At 51.4% G+C, this 16774-nt stretch overlaps 1 protein-coding gene across 1 annotated transcript in view; it reads left to right on the top strand.

Moving 5' to 3' along the window:
• The window catches only part of PAX5 (paired box 5), a 201499-nt gene that overhangs the window by 61178 nt on the left and 123547 nt on the right, over positions 1 to 16774 (top strand). The window contains exon 6 of the mRNA XM_002819613.6: positions 7121 to 7296. Within this exon, the coding sequence (XP_002819659.1) occupies positions 7121 to 7296 (176 nt within the window). The remainder of the gene's footprint in view (positions 1 to 7120; positions 7297 to 16774) is intronic.

Raw genomic sequence — 16774 nt, forward strand, 5'->3', positions numbered from 1 at the left:
TCTTGGCTCACCACAACCTCCGCCTCCTATGTTCAATTGATTCTCTTGCTTCAGCCTCCCGAGTAGCTGCAGGCATGTGCCACCACACCTGGCTAATTTTTGTATTTTTAGTACAGATGGGGTTTTACCATGTTGGCCAGGCTGGTCTTGAACTCCTGACCTCAGGTGATCTGCCCGCCTTGGCCTCCCAAAGTGCTGGGATTACAGGCGTGAGCCACCATGCCCAGCCGTTTTTAAATTTTTTTTTTTGTAGAGATGGGGGTCTCCCCATGTTGCCAAGGCTGGTCTTGAACTCCTGGCCTCAAGTGATCCTCCCACCTCAGCCTCCCAGAGTGCTGGGATTATAGGCAGGAATCACTGCTCTCAGCCTGAAATAATTCTTTAAAGTTACAAATTAGCATGGTCTGAATTTGGTGGGTCTCTGCTTTATAGGTTGTTTTGAGAATTAGCCATTGCAGCCACCTGAAGATGCCAACTCCAAGCTCATTGGACTCACTTGACCCAAACTGGAAAAATGCCCCAAGTCACATCATTTCATCTTGCCAGTCACCCCAGCTCTGTGCTCCTGTGGCAGATGACCATCAGGACCTGCTCTGTCCCCCATCCTCACAAGGGAGGCAAGTCTAGGCGTGCAGGCAGTGCCAGAGGCCTGTGGTTACAAGCAGCAAACTTGGCCGATCTAGAGACAGCCCTGGACCCTGGGGTAAGGTGGGGGGTTGTAGTGCATAAAACAGGAATGGGATCTGGGAGTTATTTTCACAGTTTATCCTTTCCTTTCCTTTCCTTTCTTCTTTTTTTTTTTTTTGAGACTGAATCTCACTCTATTGCCCAGGCTGGAGTGCAATGGCACAATCTCAGCTCACTGCAACCTCCATCTCCTGGGTTCAAGAGATTCTCGTGCCTCAGCCTCCTGAGTAGCTGGGATTACAGGCTCCCACCACCATGCCTGGCTAATTTTTGTATTTTTAGTAGAGAGAGGGTTTCACCATGTTGGCCAGGCTGGTCTTGAACTCCTGACCTCAAGTGATTTGCCTGCCTCAGCCTCCCAAAGTGCTGGGATTATAGGCATGAGCCACCGTGCCCGGCCTATTTTCATAGTTTCAAACAGCTTAAGAATAAATATATCCCTGTGAAGAAAAAGGATTTATTCCTGTCTCTGACTTTCCGCCAGCACTCCCACCACCCCCAACCAACAGGCCTCTCATCACGGGAGTGCTCATTCAAGAGGATGGGATCCCCTTGGTTGGCTCAGGTAGTCTCTTACGGGTGGGATGGATCATAGCCAGGGAGTCCCCTATAAAGACTGCACAACAACCAAAATGGGAAAATAAGTCAATGCTCATTTAATACTACTTAGCACACAAAATCTAGGTGGATTTTGGTGGAGAAAGGGGTTAGAAATGACCAACTCAGCTACCTTAGCTTACTATTGGGGTCTCTGAGGCTCAGAGAGGGAGATGAACTTGCCTGGGCCCACACGGCAAGTAAGAGCAGAGCTGGGGCTAGAACCCGGGACTGCTGGCTCCCAACCCTTTTCCCACTGGGCCCTGCCACTGCCCTGCCATGCTAAGGAGCAGCTGTGAGGATGAAGGAAGCTGTATAAGGGCTCTGGCTTTGGCCTGGGTTCTGCAGAGGACCTGGACTCTGAGAAAGGCTGGAGGCTGACCTGGCGGCTCTAGCCTCTTTTCCTGGGGCTCTTTAGCCTCCAGATGGGGTTACATCCCAAAAGCCATGATGCTAGGAGGGATTTCAGAGATTCCTGTTTGTTTTTATTTTTTTCCTCCCAGTGAGCATCTGCAGACATAAAGTGCATGATGATTTTTAAAGAAACAAACCAGAACCCTTCAAGAAAAATGCAAAACCCCTGAATCTGCTGTGCTCTGAAGAAAATGCAATGGGTTTATGATCTTTTAAGACACACAAGAGACAGCTTTCTCTTGACAGATGGGAATCTGAGGCTATTTTGCTTCTTCCCTTTTTGCGTGACCAGACCCGATTGTGTAAAGCTTTTAGCTTCAAAGCTGGGTTGTGAATAACATTGGTTTAACCTGAAATTTAAAGCCAGCATTTCTTTGCTCCCCGAGACGGGGCTTCCTGCCCCTTGCTCCCCTGAAGCTAGCTTCCAGAATGTTAATTCTACGAGCCATGGTTGACTAAGCCCAGCACTGGGTCTATTACATATTATTTGATTTGGAGTAGAAAAAAAAGATTTAAAGATACCATGCCCCCTGTATACCTTTGTACTTTTGCCTGTGTCTGTCCATATATTTAAGCATACCATTCACTTTGTGAGTTCAGACTTTTCTCCCTGGAATAAAATGGGTCTGAGCATTTCTGTAGCCTGCCTCCAAGACTACATTCTCCAATTAAGTCAGACAGCGTCTTCACGGTGCAGATGAGAAATGCTAAGGAAGCTTACACTGGAGGCCTGGAGGTTCAGACCTGCCCTTGTGCAGGGGCTGATTTTTGGGATTAATTTTTGTAGCTGTCTCTGAGCATATAATCTGTTTGTTGGTTCATTCTCACTGAGTACCCACTGTGTGCGACACCAGAGGCAGGACAGAGGGTCCCCTCGTAAGACCATGCGCCTTTTCAGTCAGAGTACTTATCTTGGTTGATACTTGTACCTTTACTGGTCCAATTATTTTTCAGTTACTCTTTGCCACCTCCTCTGGACATAACTCCATGAGGACAATGGCTGGGTCAGCTTTTGCCCATCACTGTATCCCTGGCATTAACACTCACTAAGCTTGGTGGAGGGAAGAATGATGAATGAGTGAGGTCAGATGGAGGGATCCTGACATTTTCAGACAGACATGCAGAGTGATGGTACTTGTCACACTTGTCACAGGTAGTACCAATTCATTCATTTATTCCACAGATATTGGCTTTGGAGGAGAGAGAGATGAATTACCTCCCACCTTTGCCCCGAAGGTAGCTCATAGCACAGTGTGGGAGTGAAGGGCCCAGGGGATGTGGTTCCTAAAATAAGGGAGAAAGTGGCCAGAGCCCTAAGAACGGGAGCTGGAAGACCAGCTGGGGCATGAAGGAAGGCATCCTGGAGGAGGAGACATGTGTGCTTCTGGCTGTGTCTGTCTGGAAAACAATGCCCGTGTCCATGGGAGATGGTTTCCATTCCATATGGGCACAGTGAATCACCTGCGGCTGAACAGGCCAATCAGCAGATCACCTTCAAACACCCACAAATGCAAGCTCCTACCTCCCCCGGCCCCTAGTTTCTTTTCTAGAGGAGGCCTGGGAGCGGAGTTTAGAAAGCATGGCCTGACCTGAAGGAATGAGCAGTCCGGGCCCTGGGACTGAGAAATGTGGAGGGCACATGTTTCCCCAGCCCTTCCCGTAGCTCCTCAAGACTCCTGCAGCAAGGCTCAGATCCTCTCTCTGGCCTCTGGGGCTGTCTGGCTCAATCCCTCCCAGCCTCTCCAGATTCTCCTGGGGCCTCTTCCCTCTCTCCCTCTGTTCCTTTCACCCCCTTCTCTCAGGGCCTTTGTACGAGCGTCTCCTGGGTCTGGCACCCTCTCTGCCCCACCCCCTCTTTCTGGTCACTCCTCATGGTTCCATGCAGTTCCTGTTGGAGACTTCCCTGATTCCTCCCACAGGCGGCCACTCCCCTCTCCATTACACATGGTCACATGGATATATTTTTATGCTCTCTTTTCACCCTAGCATCAGTCACAGTTGTTTGTAATCCTATGTTTATTCCTGTGATCACTTGACTAAAGTGGACTGCCCTCTCTAGACTGGAGAGAGAGAGGCTTGTCTTGGTCATCGCTGTATCCCCTGTTTTTGTTTATTTTTTAAATGTATTTACTTAAAAAATATTACCTGATACAGAGTAAATATTTTATCAATATTTGTTAAACCAATGAATAACTGATTATGTGTTTTGGAGTGTCCAAATCCTTCTTAAGGAAATGACAGAAACTATTGCCTTTATTTCCCTAGTAAAGAAAGCAAGCGAGGTGCTGGTGGGGTGAGAGCAGTGAGGGCAATCGCGGGACAGGGTGAATGCCCGGAGAGGCAGGCTCTGCCCAGCTCGCAGCCCTACGAGGGCAGTCCACCCGCCTCGGCCTCCCATGTGCTGGAATTACAGGCATGAGCCACTGCGCCTGGCAGCCTAGATATCCTTACAGGCTCAGCTGACAGAGGCTATGGCTGACTCTCAAAGAACCAGAGCAGGACGCAGCCAGTCTGCTTCTGGGGAGACTGCAGAGAGGGGCGCGGGTCCAGAGAGGCTGCCTGTGCTGAGTCTGTGTGGTGTCCTCAGGGGGAGGGTCTCCTAACACCCCCTGTGTGTACACTTGAGGGCCTGTGTACCCTGAGCCTTTACTCTGTGCTGGGCTCTACTGGGTGACCAGACAGTGACCTTGCCCCCAGGGGCCCTCAGTGGAGCCACCCTCTCTGAGCTTTGGGCTCTGAGCTGTGGAAAGAGCCTGGCCCATGAGTCCCGGGGGAGAGGGATCAAGCATGAGGACTCCTCTGGGAGGATGGCCTGGCTGGCTGAAGAGATGCCCCCTAGAGGGGCAGAGTTGAGGGGGTCTGATGGAGCAGCCTGGGTGGGCCGGAGGAGCTGGGCACTGCCCTGCTGGGGACAGAGCCAGGCCTCAGCGGGAGTCGTTAGGAGATGGCTGACAGGAAGTAGGCTTCACTGAGCTTTGGGCCTGGCTGGCAGGGTCAGGTCTGGAAAGTATAACTGAAGCTGGTGGAGGGAGAAGCTCTTGAAAGTGGATGGGCCCCTTCTGACAAGGAGGAACTTAGTGGTGTCCTGGGGACCAAGGCCCACATCATGCTTTAGCAGGAGTAACTGGGACCAGGATGACTGGGCAGAGCTACAGCTGAGTAGGAAAAACTAAGCCATCTTTCCTGGTGTGCGTGTGCGTGTGCGTGTGCATGTGTGTGTGCATTTGTGTGTGTGCATAGAACCTTTGAGAAAAGGATCATTTGGTGGGTGCTGACCAATGGAAGAACACTGCTGGGCAGACAGACTGGGCCGTGAGCTCCCATACCTGCTAGTCTTGGTGACCTTGTGGGAATGGTCCCCATGGGGATGGGCCATGATGGGAGAAGGTTCTCTGAGGATGATGATGCCCTGTGGGCAGGAGCAGGCGCCTGTCTTGTGGAAGGCCAGGGTCACGGGCTGCCAGAGGAGGGGCCTAGGCTTCAGGCTGGCGAACGTTGGTCAGAGAGGCCAACTTCTGCCTTGGCCCACATGTGGGGGTATCTGGTCACTCAGGCTGTGGCCCAGCCTACAGTATCCTCTTGGGTCAAAATTGGTGGGGAATCCATTTTCTCAGAGGGCTCATGAGCTGCCTCTGAAGGCCCTTCCTATAGAGGATGCTGGGTCCTCTGAGCCTGTTGGCTTCTCAGGGGATCCGAAAGGCCAAAATTCAAAGCTGCTGTCTTAGTTCAAATGTCAGCCCTGCATTGCAGTTGTCCCCAGATAAGTACAGTTGAGGAAGCATTGACTTTTGACTGAGTCTTGGTGACACCACATCTCACTGCTTCGTGGTCTTTAGCCTGGCCTCATTCCTCACGTGGGTGGGAGCTTGACGTGACGGATGAAGTCTAGTCTAGGGCAGCAGTGCGCTGGTGGGGGCGGGGTCAGACAAGGCCTTGAGTAAGGGCACCTTTTAGCATGAGAGCAGACCCACGCTGGTTTTCCCCAGGGCTTCCTGACTGCAAAGGCAGATGCCTCACCTCTGGGCCTGAGTTTCAAGAAGCCTCTGGTCAGCCTTGCGTGAGCCATGTGGTCCCAGAGAGCCCTGGGGAATGATTCACCCCCGAGGCCATTTCCTCACGGGAAGCATTTGCCCTCTGTGCTTGATTTTATTTTGAACAGTTCAAGCTTAAGACACAACAGAAGATATTTCATCCCATTTGTTTCTTTGTTGATAATTCATAATATTTCTTTTGACATGTAAGCATCATCACCAGAGACTGTTACGGTGTGAATAGCCAACAATACAGAACACAGAGGGAATTTAATCTTATACGTAGTTAATTTACATTTTGCAATAAGCAGTACATTTAAACTTCTGAAACCAAACCAAACCAAACCAAAGAAAAACATGCCATGAAAAGTCTCCCCCTCACCTCCACTCACTCACTTCCTACCTCCCTGAATGAGCAACCACTGTAAATGTTTCTCATATATCCTTTGGAGAGATTTATATTGCACATAGTCTTATTTCCTTCCTTTTTTACACAAAAGGTTGTACATTATACATGCTGTGCTGTACCTTGTTTTTTACTTTTTAACATAACAACGTATCTTGAAGATCTTTTCATAGCAATTCACAGAAGGAAGCCTCATTCCTTTTCAGCTGCTGCACAGTTTTCCATTATGCAAGTATGCCTGGCTGAGTTAACCAACCCCCCACAAATAAACTCTTGGGTTGTTTCCAGTCTTTTGCTACAAGAACCTTGTACATACATCACTTCTCACATGTGTAAGTTGAGCTGTAAAATAAATTTCCAGAAGTGCAATCGCTATATCAAAGGGAAGGTACATTTGTGGTTTTGATAGATTTGGCGACTTGTCTAGCACAGGTGTTGTTACCACTTCCACCAGAATTGTATGAGAGTCCCGTTTTCCTATAGTCTTCCTAGCACAGTGTTTCACTGACCGGTCACATGATGTGGTAGCAAATGTCCAGGGTAAGGACCTCAACTCTGGGAAAAACTGTACCTCCCAGGAAGGTCTTTAGGACAGGAGGAGCAGGAGCACCTGATGACTAAGCCTGTGGGTCAGCCCAAGCTCGAATCCTCAGGCAAACCAATAAATTTCTCTAGGTCTCAGTCTTCTCATCTGCAAAGTGGGGAAAATAACCTACCTTGAGGGTCATCATGAGGATTAGATGAGATGATGTGTGTCAAAAGGGCTTTGCACAGTCCCTGGCACATGGCTGTGGGAGGCTGACTCTGCACTTACCAGCAGGTGACCTTGGGAAAGGCGGTGCCTTACCTGAGCCCCTGCTGGTGTATTCTCCGGTCAGGAAGGGAGTTGGGGTCAGGTCCTCTCCATAGTCTCAGGGTCTGAACTGTCTTTCTTTAGCAACGTGTGTAACCTCCACTCACCCTTCCTCTCTCCTGCTCATCAAAGGTATTCAGGAGTCTCCGGTGCCGAACGGCCACTCACTTCCGGGCAGAGATTTCCTCCGGAAGCAGATGCGGGGAGACTTGTTCACACAGCAGCAGCTGGAGGTGCTGGACCGCGTGTTTGAGAGGCAGCACTACTCAGACATCTTCACCACCACAGAGCCCATCAAGCCCGAGCAGGTATGCCCCGTGATGCACGCCCGCCACACCTGCCACTGCCACACTGGCCCAGCCAGGTTCCTGAAGGCAGAGGCATCTAGCAGGGTGTGGGTGAGGGCACACCAGGTTCTGCTCAGAGAGGTCTCTTCAGTGATCTTGGCCAAATTTGGGCAGTCACTACATCCTACAAGGTCAGGAGGGCTTGTCCGGGGCTCCAGTGGCTTCTTGCCCTGGTGCCTCTGTCCGTGGCCAGCCAGGGGGTGGGTGACTTCTCTGGCTGCTCTGGTGTCCTTTCCAAGGGCTCTTTGGACAGAAGGGTGTAATGATCTTTCGGGCTGCGTAAGGTGGTGTTGGGTCAGTATCTTGTCAGTCAGGGTGATGGTGGAAATATGTAACCAGCACGTGGCCTGGGGGCTCACCGGCCGTGAACAATGGAATGACGGATCAGGTGGGTATCCCACTGTCTGCCTTCTCACCAGGTGGCCGTGTCATGCTTTTAGTGACTGAATCCAAAAGTCTGGAGGTAAAGAAATGTCTCATTGCACAAACTCCCACCTGGGTTATTTGCAAGAGAGGGAGAAAGCAGGAAGGCCAGCTCTGGCTGACTGGCTGTCTGCTATACCCTGGGCGGAGTAGTCGCTGCCCATGGCTGTAGAGACGAGATCACAAGGCTCGGCCCAGTGAGAGGCTCTTGAGGCCTGACTAAGGTCCCTGGACTACCAGATTCAATTCATAAGACTATTTCCTGACACCCAGTGTGTGTCAGGGCCTTGACAGGTAACCTTGCAGGCTAGACATGGCTCTGAACTGCCAAGAGCTCCCACCTCGTGGGCCAACCAAAGAGACCCTACAGACAATAACTTTCCTCAGCACTTTCCTCGCTGGTACTAGTGGTGAGAACTGGCTGCACTGAGCTTCCTCTAAATGCTAATTAGAGGATGCTTCTGAATTTTCTCCAAAAAGTCATTCCAAATAGTGTAGGCTGCCTGCACAGCTCCCATGGAGAGGCGAGGTGCTGGAGAGAACCGTGCGGTGAGGGAAGAGCAGGGCCTCTGGGTCCGCCCGTCTATGACAGTCTGTCTGTGTCTGAGCAGTTTCTATGAGAGCTCTTACAGACCTTCTAGCCACTTTGTTTTCAGATGGTAAAACCAAGGTCCAGAGAGGCAGAGCAACTTGCCCAAGGCCACGCTGCAAGATGCATTCACTTAACAGATATGATGAGTGTCTACTTTGTGTAAGGCATGGAGCCATGCACCGGGTCACATCAGTGAACAAGATGGGCTTGGACCTCCCCTCAGGGAGCCTACAGACTTGTGGAAGAATCCCAATAAAAGAATTACCTAAAGGGTCATGGGTTACAGATGTGCTTGGTGCTAAGGAGGAGGTGTCTGAGGTTCTCTGAGAGCCTAAAGGAAAGGCTGAGCCAGCCTGAAGTCCTCAGTGGCCTCCTGGGGGAAAGGTATTTATGCTGAGCCTGAAGGGGTTGGGTGGAGCAAGGAGAAGGGGTGTGGGGGTGGAGGGAAAGTGCCTGGCAGAGGGGACAGCAAGTGCAAAGGCCCTGAGTTGAGAGGGAGGCGGCAGGAACGAGGAACGGAGAGAGCCGGCGTGGTTGTGGCTCAGGGATGGGCGGGGGATGGTGCTGGGGAGGTGGGCCTGGTCTTGTAGACTGGGTTGAGGATTTTAGTCTTTCTCTTACAAGTCAAGTGACACCTCTGCTGGGTAGGACATGGTTATGGTGCTGGGCATATCCACCCCCACACACTCTAGATCTTGGACTTCAGGGAGGAGAGTCTGTTTCCATCACAAGCATCCTCTCTGCTCTGCTCAGAGCCCTTCTGAGAGACGGCAGAAGGCACATTTTCTCCGACACGGGAGGAGAGTGAGAGGGGCCTCGATCAGGAAACCTTCCTGGATGAGGCACGTTCTTCCCTCCAGAATGTGGAAGAAAGTTTATCTTCTTTCTTTTTTTTGAGATGGAGTTTTGCTCTTGTTGCCCAGGCTGGAGTGCAGTGGTGTAATCCTAGCTCACCGCAACCTCCACCTCCTGGGTTCAAGCGATTCTCCTGCCTCAGCCTCCTGAGTAGCTGGGATTACAGGTGCCTGCCACCACGCCTGGCTAATTTTTTTGTATTTTTAGTAGAGATGGGGTTTCACCATGTTGGCCAGGCTTAGTCTTGGACTCCGGACCTCAGGTGATCCACCCGCCTTGGCCTCCCAAAGTGCTGGGATTATAGGTGTGAGCCATCGTGCCTAGCCAGAAGGTTTATCTTTTTTTTTTTTTTTTTTTTGAGACAGAATCTTGTTGTGTCACCCAGGCTGGAGTGCAGTGGCGCGATCTCAGCTCACTGCAAGCTCCACCTCCCGGGTTCACGCCGTTCTCCTGCCTCAGCCTCCCGAGTAGCTGGGACTACAGACACCCGCCACCATACCTGGCTAATTTTTTCTATTTTTTAGTAGAGGTGGGGTTTCACCGTGTTAGCCAGGATGGTCTCGATCTCCTGACCTCATGATCCGCCCGCCTCAGCCTCCCAAAGTGCTGGGATTACAGGCATGAGCCACTGCGCCCGGCCAGAAAGTTTATCTTCTAATGGCTGACAAGATCGTGTAATTTTAGGGGTAACAGGAGCCACAGAGGCAAGATTTCAACCTCTTGTTTTTTTAGAGGCCCAGAGAGAGGACAGGGCATGTCTGAGGTCACCCAGCAAGTGAACAGGGAAGAGCGGGGATCCAGACCTCTGCACTCCGCCTGGCCTCTGCAGCACAGGTGTTTCTGTGAACCCCTTATTAACACAGACACTCAGTGTGAGACTCCCTCTGTGTTTCGCATGACTGTCATGGAGACTCAGAATCTGCACCATAACTCCTTTAGCTCAGAGTGCCCAGGAAGACCATGCAGCCTGCAAGGCCTCATCTCTGAGTGGTCCGGAAGCCGCCCATGGATTCACTCACTCACCTGCTCACATGCCACTCCTCTAACTTCTTCCCTGAACGTGGGCTGGGAGCCGGGCGCAGTGCCAGGTGCTCATCAGCTCTGTCCAGTCTCTCAGGGGCAGCGTGCTGTGGACTCAGAACCTGCAGGACAAGAGAGACTGTTCAGAGGGTCCTGATGAGGTGTCAGCCAGAGAGGGGGATGTTACCTGGGTTGGGAGCATTAAGGACAATGGCACTGAGGGGGCAGTGTTGGATGGGGGGCTTGAAGGACAGGTCCCATGGGCTCATGGAGAGATGGGGTCTGATGGGGAGGAGACCTGATTACAAACTCTGTGAGGACTCAGCATCTCCAGTGTCCTTCAGAATGAGCGGGCACATCTGCAGGCCTGTCTCTGACTGTGTGTTCTGAGATGGCGACTGCAGGCGAACTGTGTGGCGGGATAATGACTGACCCAGTGTTTTCTGGTTAATCTGCTTCACCTCCCTGTAATGTGTCTTAATGAGGAGAGATGGAAGGTGAGGCGACGGGGCTGACCTGCACACACGCACAGGCACTGGACTATGAATGACATACCCTCGTACCCGATTCCCAATCACTTTGGACAAATGACGCCTGAGAAAGGGGCCGCAGGCTGGAAAGGGATGTGCGTCAAGGGTACAGGTTCCTTGAGCCCCTCATGCTAGCTCTCTGAGAGATGAATGTTCCACAGGCCTCGCCTGTGAGCCCCAGCGTGGCATGGCAGTGGTGACAGGAAGGGGGCCTGAGGTGCTGGCCGCAGAGGCTGGCTGCCTCTTCCATTTTTGAGCAGATCAAGCTGTCTCAGTTTGTGTCTCTGTGGCCTAGTGCCCTGGATGGGGGCCTTGCTGTCACTTTCGTTGAGCAGCTTGGTGGGGAAGAAAGAGCACTTACTGGCCTTGGGGTCGGGAAGCTTGATTTGAGTCCTAGCTCTGCCCTGCTGAGCAAGTCACTGTTTTTCTGGGCCTCAGTTTCCATATCTGTGGTAGGAGCAATCATGATTTTGATGACGACAACAACAAGAACAGCCGAAGCAGCTGAAACCGAACGTGACAACAGCGATCCTCCTCACCTACACACCACAGCGTTCAGTTCACAAAGACCGTTCACATCCATCCTCTCATTGGACCCCCAAGGCAAATGCCTGCCAAACAGGCTGGGCACGATTTGGGAGCCCCATTGTATAGACTGGAACATTTTTTTTTCACAGATTGTTTATTCAAGGAGTTTCCAAGATTGTTGAACCGCAGAGCTGGAATCCCATCTCAGGGTCTTCTGTCTTCATCTCATGCAAGATGGTTCCATGGGCCTCCAGGTCCAGGACGATTCCAGGGGCCAGTTTTCTGGCTGGCTGGTTTCCAGACCTGGCCTATTGCAGTCAGAGTCTGCCTGTCATTCCAGAACTCTCTGAACTTGCCATAGGTTTGGAGAGGCCACATCCTCCCGGATCCTCCCACCCTGTCCCCCATGGGAAGAACATTCCTCATTGGGGCCAGGCAGGGGTCCTGACAGTTACTGCTGTTAGCTCGGAGCCTGCCCCACTTGCAGCTTTTCCTGCCAAGATCTACCTGGGTGGGTGGGCCCAGGCTGCTGGCTTTTATAGGGAAATGTAGTAAACCCTTTGCCCTGGGTGGAAGGGGTTAATGTTGACCACTCCTGGGCAATGAAACACTTCCTTTTCAAAATGGTTATTGAAAAAGCAATTCTGTTTTCCCTACATGTGGAGTGAGTAAAAATCACGTTGGAGGAGGAGCAGAAAATAAAGCTGCTGGTGGCGAGTGTGTGTGCGCGCACGCGTGTATGTGCGTGCATGTGTGTGTGTATGTTTCCAACAGTGGAATCTGTTTCAGTAAAACTCCCGTTGACGTTGTCGTCGTCGCAGCGCTCCTGGTGGGAGCAGGTCCCTCCTCCGGCGGCCACAGGAAGGCCGCGGAGCACAGCCTGCCGTATTTACTCTCGGCAGACTATTAACCAACACCAGGCTATTAATCTGGCTTTTGAGCCTTCACTAAAGCCCATAAAAGCTCACAGTTGTCAAATGGAGTTCATTTTAATTTCCTTTCAATCACAGTAAATTATTCAGGTGATAAATCAGCTGGAGCAGCCTCCTGGCTGTAATAGAAACCCTAATTCCTGGCTAATTATCCAGCCCATTGCTGCCAACAGATCAATACGGGTGCAAAATGGAACGGGCCAGGGCCCTCCCTCCCATTGGGCCAGAGACAGAGAGACAGCTGGGGAAGGTGACGTGCTGCTGACCTCCCAGGAAGTTCAAAGGTCACAGGGGGTTAAACCAGGAGAAGATCTGCCCCTTGTCTAACAGAGAAAGCCACTAGAAATGCCTCCTGCTCTCATCAGCTGCTTTGCCCCCTCAGTGGTAGCACCTCTCCAGGCTGGTGGGCCGAACAGGATTCTAGCATTGCCTTCTCCTGTGGGCATCCTGTTCCTGGGAAGGGGCTGGTTTGTGCTTCTGAGCATGTTGACCTTGGTCATCAGGGATGGCCTGAACCTCAACCATGAGGCAGAAAAAGGGCTGGGTACCCTGGGGAGAAAGAGGATGTGTTTTTTTTCTTCAGGGAGCTCATTTTCCTTCATTATGGATCTGTGTCCCACCATGAGGAAGGGAGAAGGAGAGGAGGGGGTGGGGAGACAGGTGGGCCAGGCTGAGAAAGGGAAAGGCTTCCTGGAGGAGGTGCCTTGAGGGAAAGGCAGAATGCAGCCCCGTGGCAATAGCAGATGGCGGGCTGGAGAAGTCATTCTAGGCCGAAGGAGCAGCACAGGCAAAGGACTGTGGAAAGAGAGGAATGCAGGTGTGGGCAGGGAGCTGCAAGGGGGCCTGGATGGTTGAAATGGGGGGCAGTGAAAGGAAGTCAGGTACAATGGGGTGGAGGAGCAGAAGGGGACCTCAACCGCAGAGGGCTGGAATGCAGAGATGAGGTGTGACTGCTTTGAGGGCAGTGTGTCCCAGAGCCCGGGATCTGTGGCCTGGATTATTCTGCACACCTTGGAAGCAACCTTCACTGGGACCTCTTGCCTCTCAACCTGTTCCTGAGACTACCGTTGGATCTCTTTCTTCTTGAAGCCTACCTCCCATAAGAGTGCCTCATGGTTTCCTACCACTTGAAACCCAACCCCAGACCTTCATCCCCATCACGCCCCTTCACCGTCCCCATGTCCCTCTGCGTGCTCACAAGACCCTCTGGCTGTGGCCAGGCCTGACCCTTCACTGCCCACACAGGCCGGGCTGCTCCTGTGTCCAAGGGGGCTGCTGCCCACGGCCCAGCCTCTCTCAGGGCTAGCGTGCGCATGTGTGTGCGTGTGTATGTGCATGAACGTGTGAATCCCAGGTGAGGCTCTGAGTGTGTTTGGTGACAGTTACTACAGTTATTACTTTCTTAATTTTGTGGCTCACTCTCTAAGCTGCTGCTCACTGCTTCCCTGCCTGGAACATTCTTTCAGCCTGTTTCTAAATCCTACCCTGTCCGGGCCCAGGAGGAGTCCTGCCTGCCCTGTGAGGCCTTCACTGACCCTGTACCAATTCAGCCTGCACCAACTTGTCTCTTATCTGAGCTCATAAATACATTGGGTTTTAATGATTGCTGTAGTAATTGCTGTAGCTACTATGCATTCATTGCTTATGGCGTGCCTGGCTCTGTTCTGAAAAGACCCTTACTTACCCCACCTCATTACCAAGTCACAACAACTCCCATCATCCCCATTGTGCAGACAGAACAGCTGAGGCTTGGTGAGATGAGTACAGTGACTTAGCCAAGGGCACACGGTAAATATGGGGCCAAGATCATAAGCCAGGTCCTTGGCTCCAGAGCCCAGGCTGGTGGCCATTGGGGTACCCCCCCAGTTGAAGCACAGGCTGCCCACTGACTCTTAGAGATGGATAGTTTCCTGGAGATGCAACCTGGGGGTTCAATTTAATCATGCAAGGAGCTGAGCATGAGTTAGGAGGTGCTAGCACTGCCACATGAACCAGTGTGGTCTCAGGAGGCATAAACAGAAGTCTAGGGTGGTGACTGTCCCATTCTCCTCTGAGCTGGTTCTGTTCCTCTCAACCTGCCTCTCTCCTCATGGGGCTGTGCTCAGGGCCAAGCTCCTTCTTTGCAAAAGTAGAGTTTGTGCGGAAGAGGCAACTGAAAATTCTTACCTAGGAAGAATGACTGGAGAAATTTGGGCCATTTGGTCTGATGAAGAGATGGCTTGAGGTTGTGGGCAAGGAAGAAGACAGGCTAAAAGAACTCACTAATAGCCCAAGCCTTCTGACAGTGGAATGGGCCTCCTTGTTAAGTAGTGAGCTTCCCATTGCTGGAGGCATGCAAGTAGAATCTATCCATTTTCATATATGTGGTTTTAGAAGTTTAAGAATCCAGAGGGCTTAATTATCTAAATGCCAATGCCTTTCCAACCTGAAAGAATGATTCTAAGATAAGAATGAGAAGAGTCTAGTGGGAAGAGGGGAAGGAGTAGAGAAGACCTTTTACACTTAAGCACCAGAAGGGGCACTGAAGGGCAGTTCCCCTGAGGAATCCTCACTAGGATGGACAAAGAGGGTCAGTCTGCATCACATGAGCCATGGCCCTGAGCAGCAAAGTGGTGGGGACTGCAGGGTCTTGGGAGGCTATTGGATGACTCCAGCTCCTCTAGTGCAGGGAGCAGGGCTGGGGTTCTAGTGAAGATGCCAGGGCCAGGATACTGGTGGCTGCTGTCAGCCTTGCTGCCTCCAGACAGTATCTGGCCTCCTCTGCCCAGGAGTTCAGGGCCAGGTCCCATGGGGGAGGAGTAGGCTGGTCAGCACGTTAGCAGAAAGTGGTATGTGGTGAGTTAGTGAGGTGCGAGGGGACTTGTAAGTCCCTCTGCATGCGAGGGGACTTGTGTGCCGGGGCCAGGGCCTTGGACTATATTATCTTGAGAGCAAAGAGAGGCTTCTGTGGGATTTTAAATCAGGGAATATCAGGATCCAATCCAACACAGAGTGGAAGATTATTCTTGCAGCTGTGGGGAGACTTGGAGGGCTAGGGGACCAGGAGGCTATTGCTAGGGTATAAGCGACATTGCTGTACCCCTGAAGATGGCTGCCTGAGTCTGGCTTCTCTCCAGTCTGTAGTATTGCCCAGGAAGTGTGGCCCCATCATGCACGGCTTCTCTCCTTTCCCTTCTGCTCCCCCACCTCCTCACACTTCCCCCCACCAACCCTCCAAATCTCTAGCCAGGCCCCCATAGTTCCTAGAGTTAGCTTGAATTTGATTCTGAGCTTCCTGATGGTCAAAGCAAAATGGGAAATGCAATCAGTTGTGTTCTTCTCATTGTCCACCATTGGAGAAGAGTCCAATTCCTCAATGGAAGCCATTTTTTTTTTCCTGACATTTAGAGTGGAAGGAAATTTTCACATGGGTTTTCAGTGGATAGACCAGCGAGGCAATGGTCACGGTCCTCAACAGCACATTTAGAGGCCCTGCAGTAGGTTGTATAGAGCTTGTCTTATGGATGAGTATGATGCCCACATGCTAATCAGTGCATTTCTGCAGGGGCAGGGCTACTGTGACTATGAGGCTCAAGAAAGCAGCCTTTCTGATAGCCCAACTTAACTAAGAAAAGATCCCAGACCCTCTAGGGTAGCTCTTCTTAGATTTTCCAACTTGATGCTCTGGGAAGATACGCTTTGGGGCTTTGAGACCTCCTGCCACCCAGAGGGTACCCCTGGGAAAATGTCCTCCTTAGGTGGAAAAGTTTCAGTCTATTGGAAGGTGCCTCCAGTGGTCACCATCAACTGCATCAGCTCAACTCTTGATGAGAATAAGAATTTCGTAGTTTGCATTGACTTCTCTGGTGGGAGCTTGGTAGGCAGGGACTTGGGGACTTGAAAAAGGGAGAAGTCATATGTTTTAGAGATTAAAGAAGGAGATGGTAGGCTGGATGTGCTTTTGTTCAGGACTTCCCAATTACCATAGCACACATAGAAGTGTTAATATTTGCATAACACACCGGGATAAACAGGATGCTCGTGGCTGGAGGCAACTGGCCTACAGGCTTTAGCTTCCCCACATGTCCCCTGGTCATCCAAAGGCTGAGAGAGTTTGATATCTTGGCACACTATTTGTAAGGCTCTGCTTTTGTGGAAAGGAAGAGTTGGGGTTTTGTTGGAGCTTTGAATCTTCTTTCTTATTCTTCCTCTGTAGGGTTGCCAGCCTAGCGAAAATGGACAAGGTACTGATTTGGGTACTGAACAAGTACCCAAATACTCACTCCATACTTTCCCAACCATTTCTAGGGGCTCTGAAAACTTGAGTTGGGCAGTACCACTTAGGCTTAACTTAAGCACCCCTTAGAGGAGACCTAAAGTGAAGCTTCTGGCACATTATTTCCCAAACTGACTGCCCTGTAGAGCAGACCCTCCCTGGCTTACCCACCCAATTGCAGGAGGGGAAGATGGAACTGAGAGACAGACTTAACTGGGCCTTCCTATGGGAAACCTGAAGCATGTAGAAGCTTGAAGTTCCAGAGAAAGGCTTCTGAGCCGCAAGGCACAGTGATGCCGCCCAC

The sequence above is a fragment of the Pongo abelii genome, chromosome 13 (assembly GCF_028885655.2).
Source record: "Pongo abelii isolate AG06213 chromosome 13, NHGRI_mPonAbe1-v2.0_pri, whole genome shotgun sequence".
Taxonomy (NCBI): Eukaryota; Metazoa; Chordata; class Mammalia; order Primates; family Hominidae; genus Pongo; species Pongo abelii.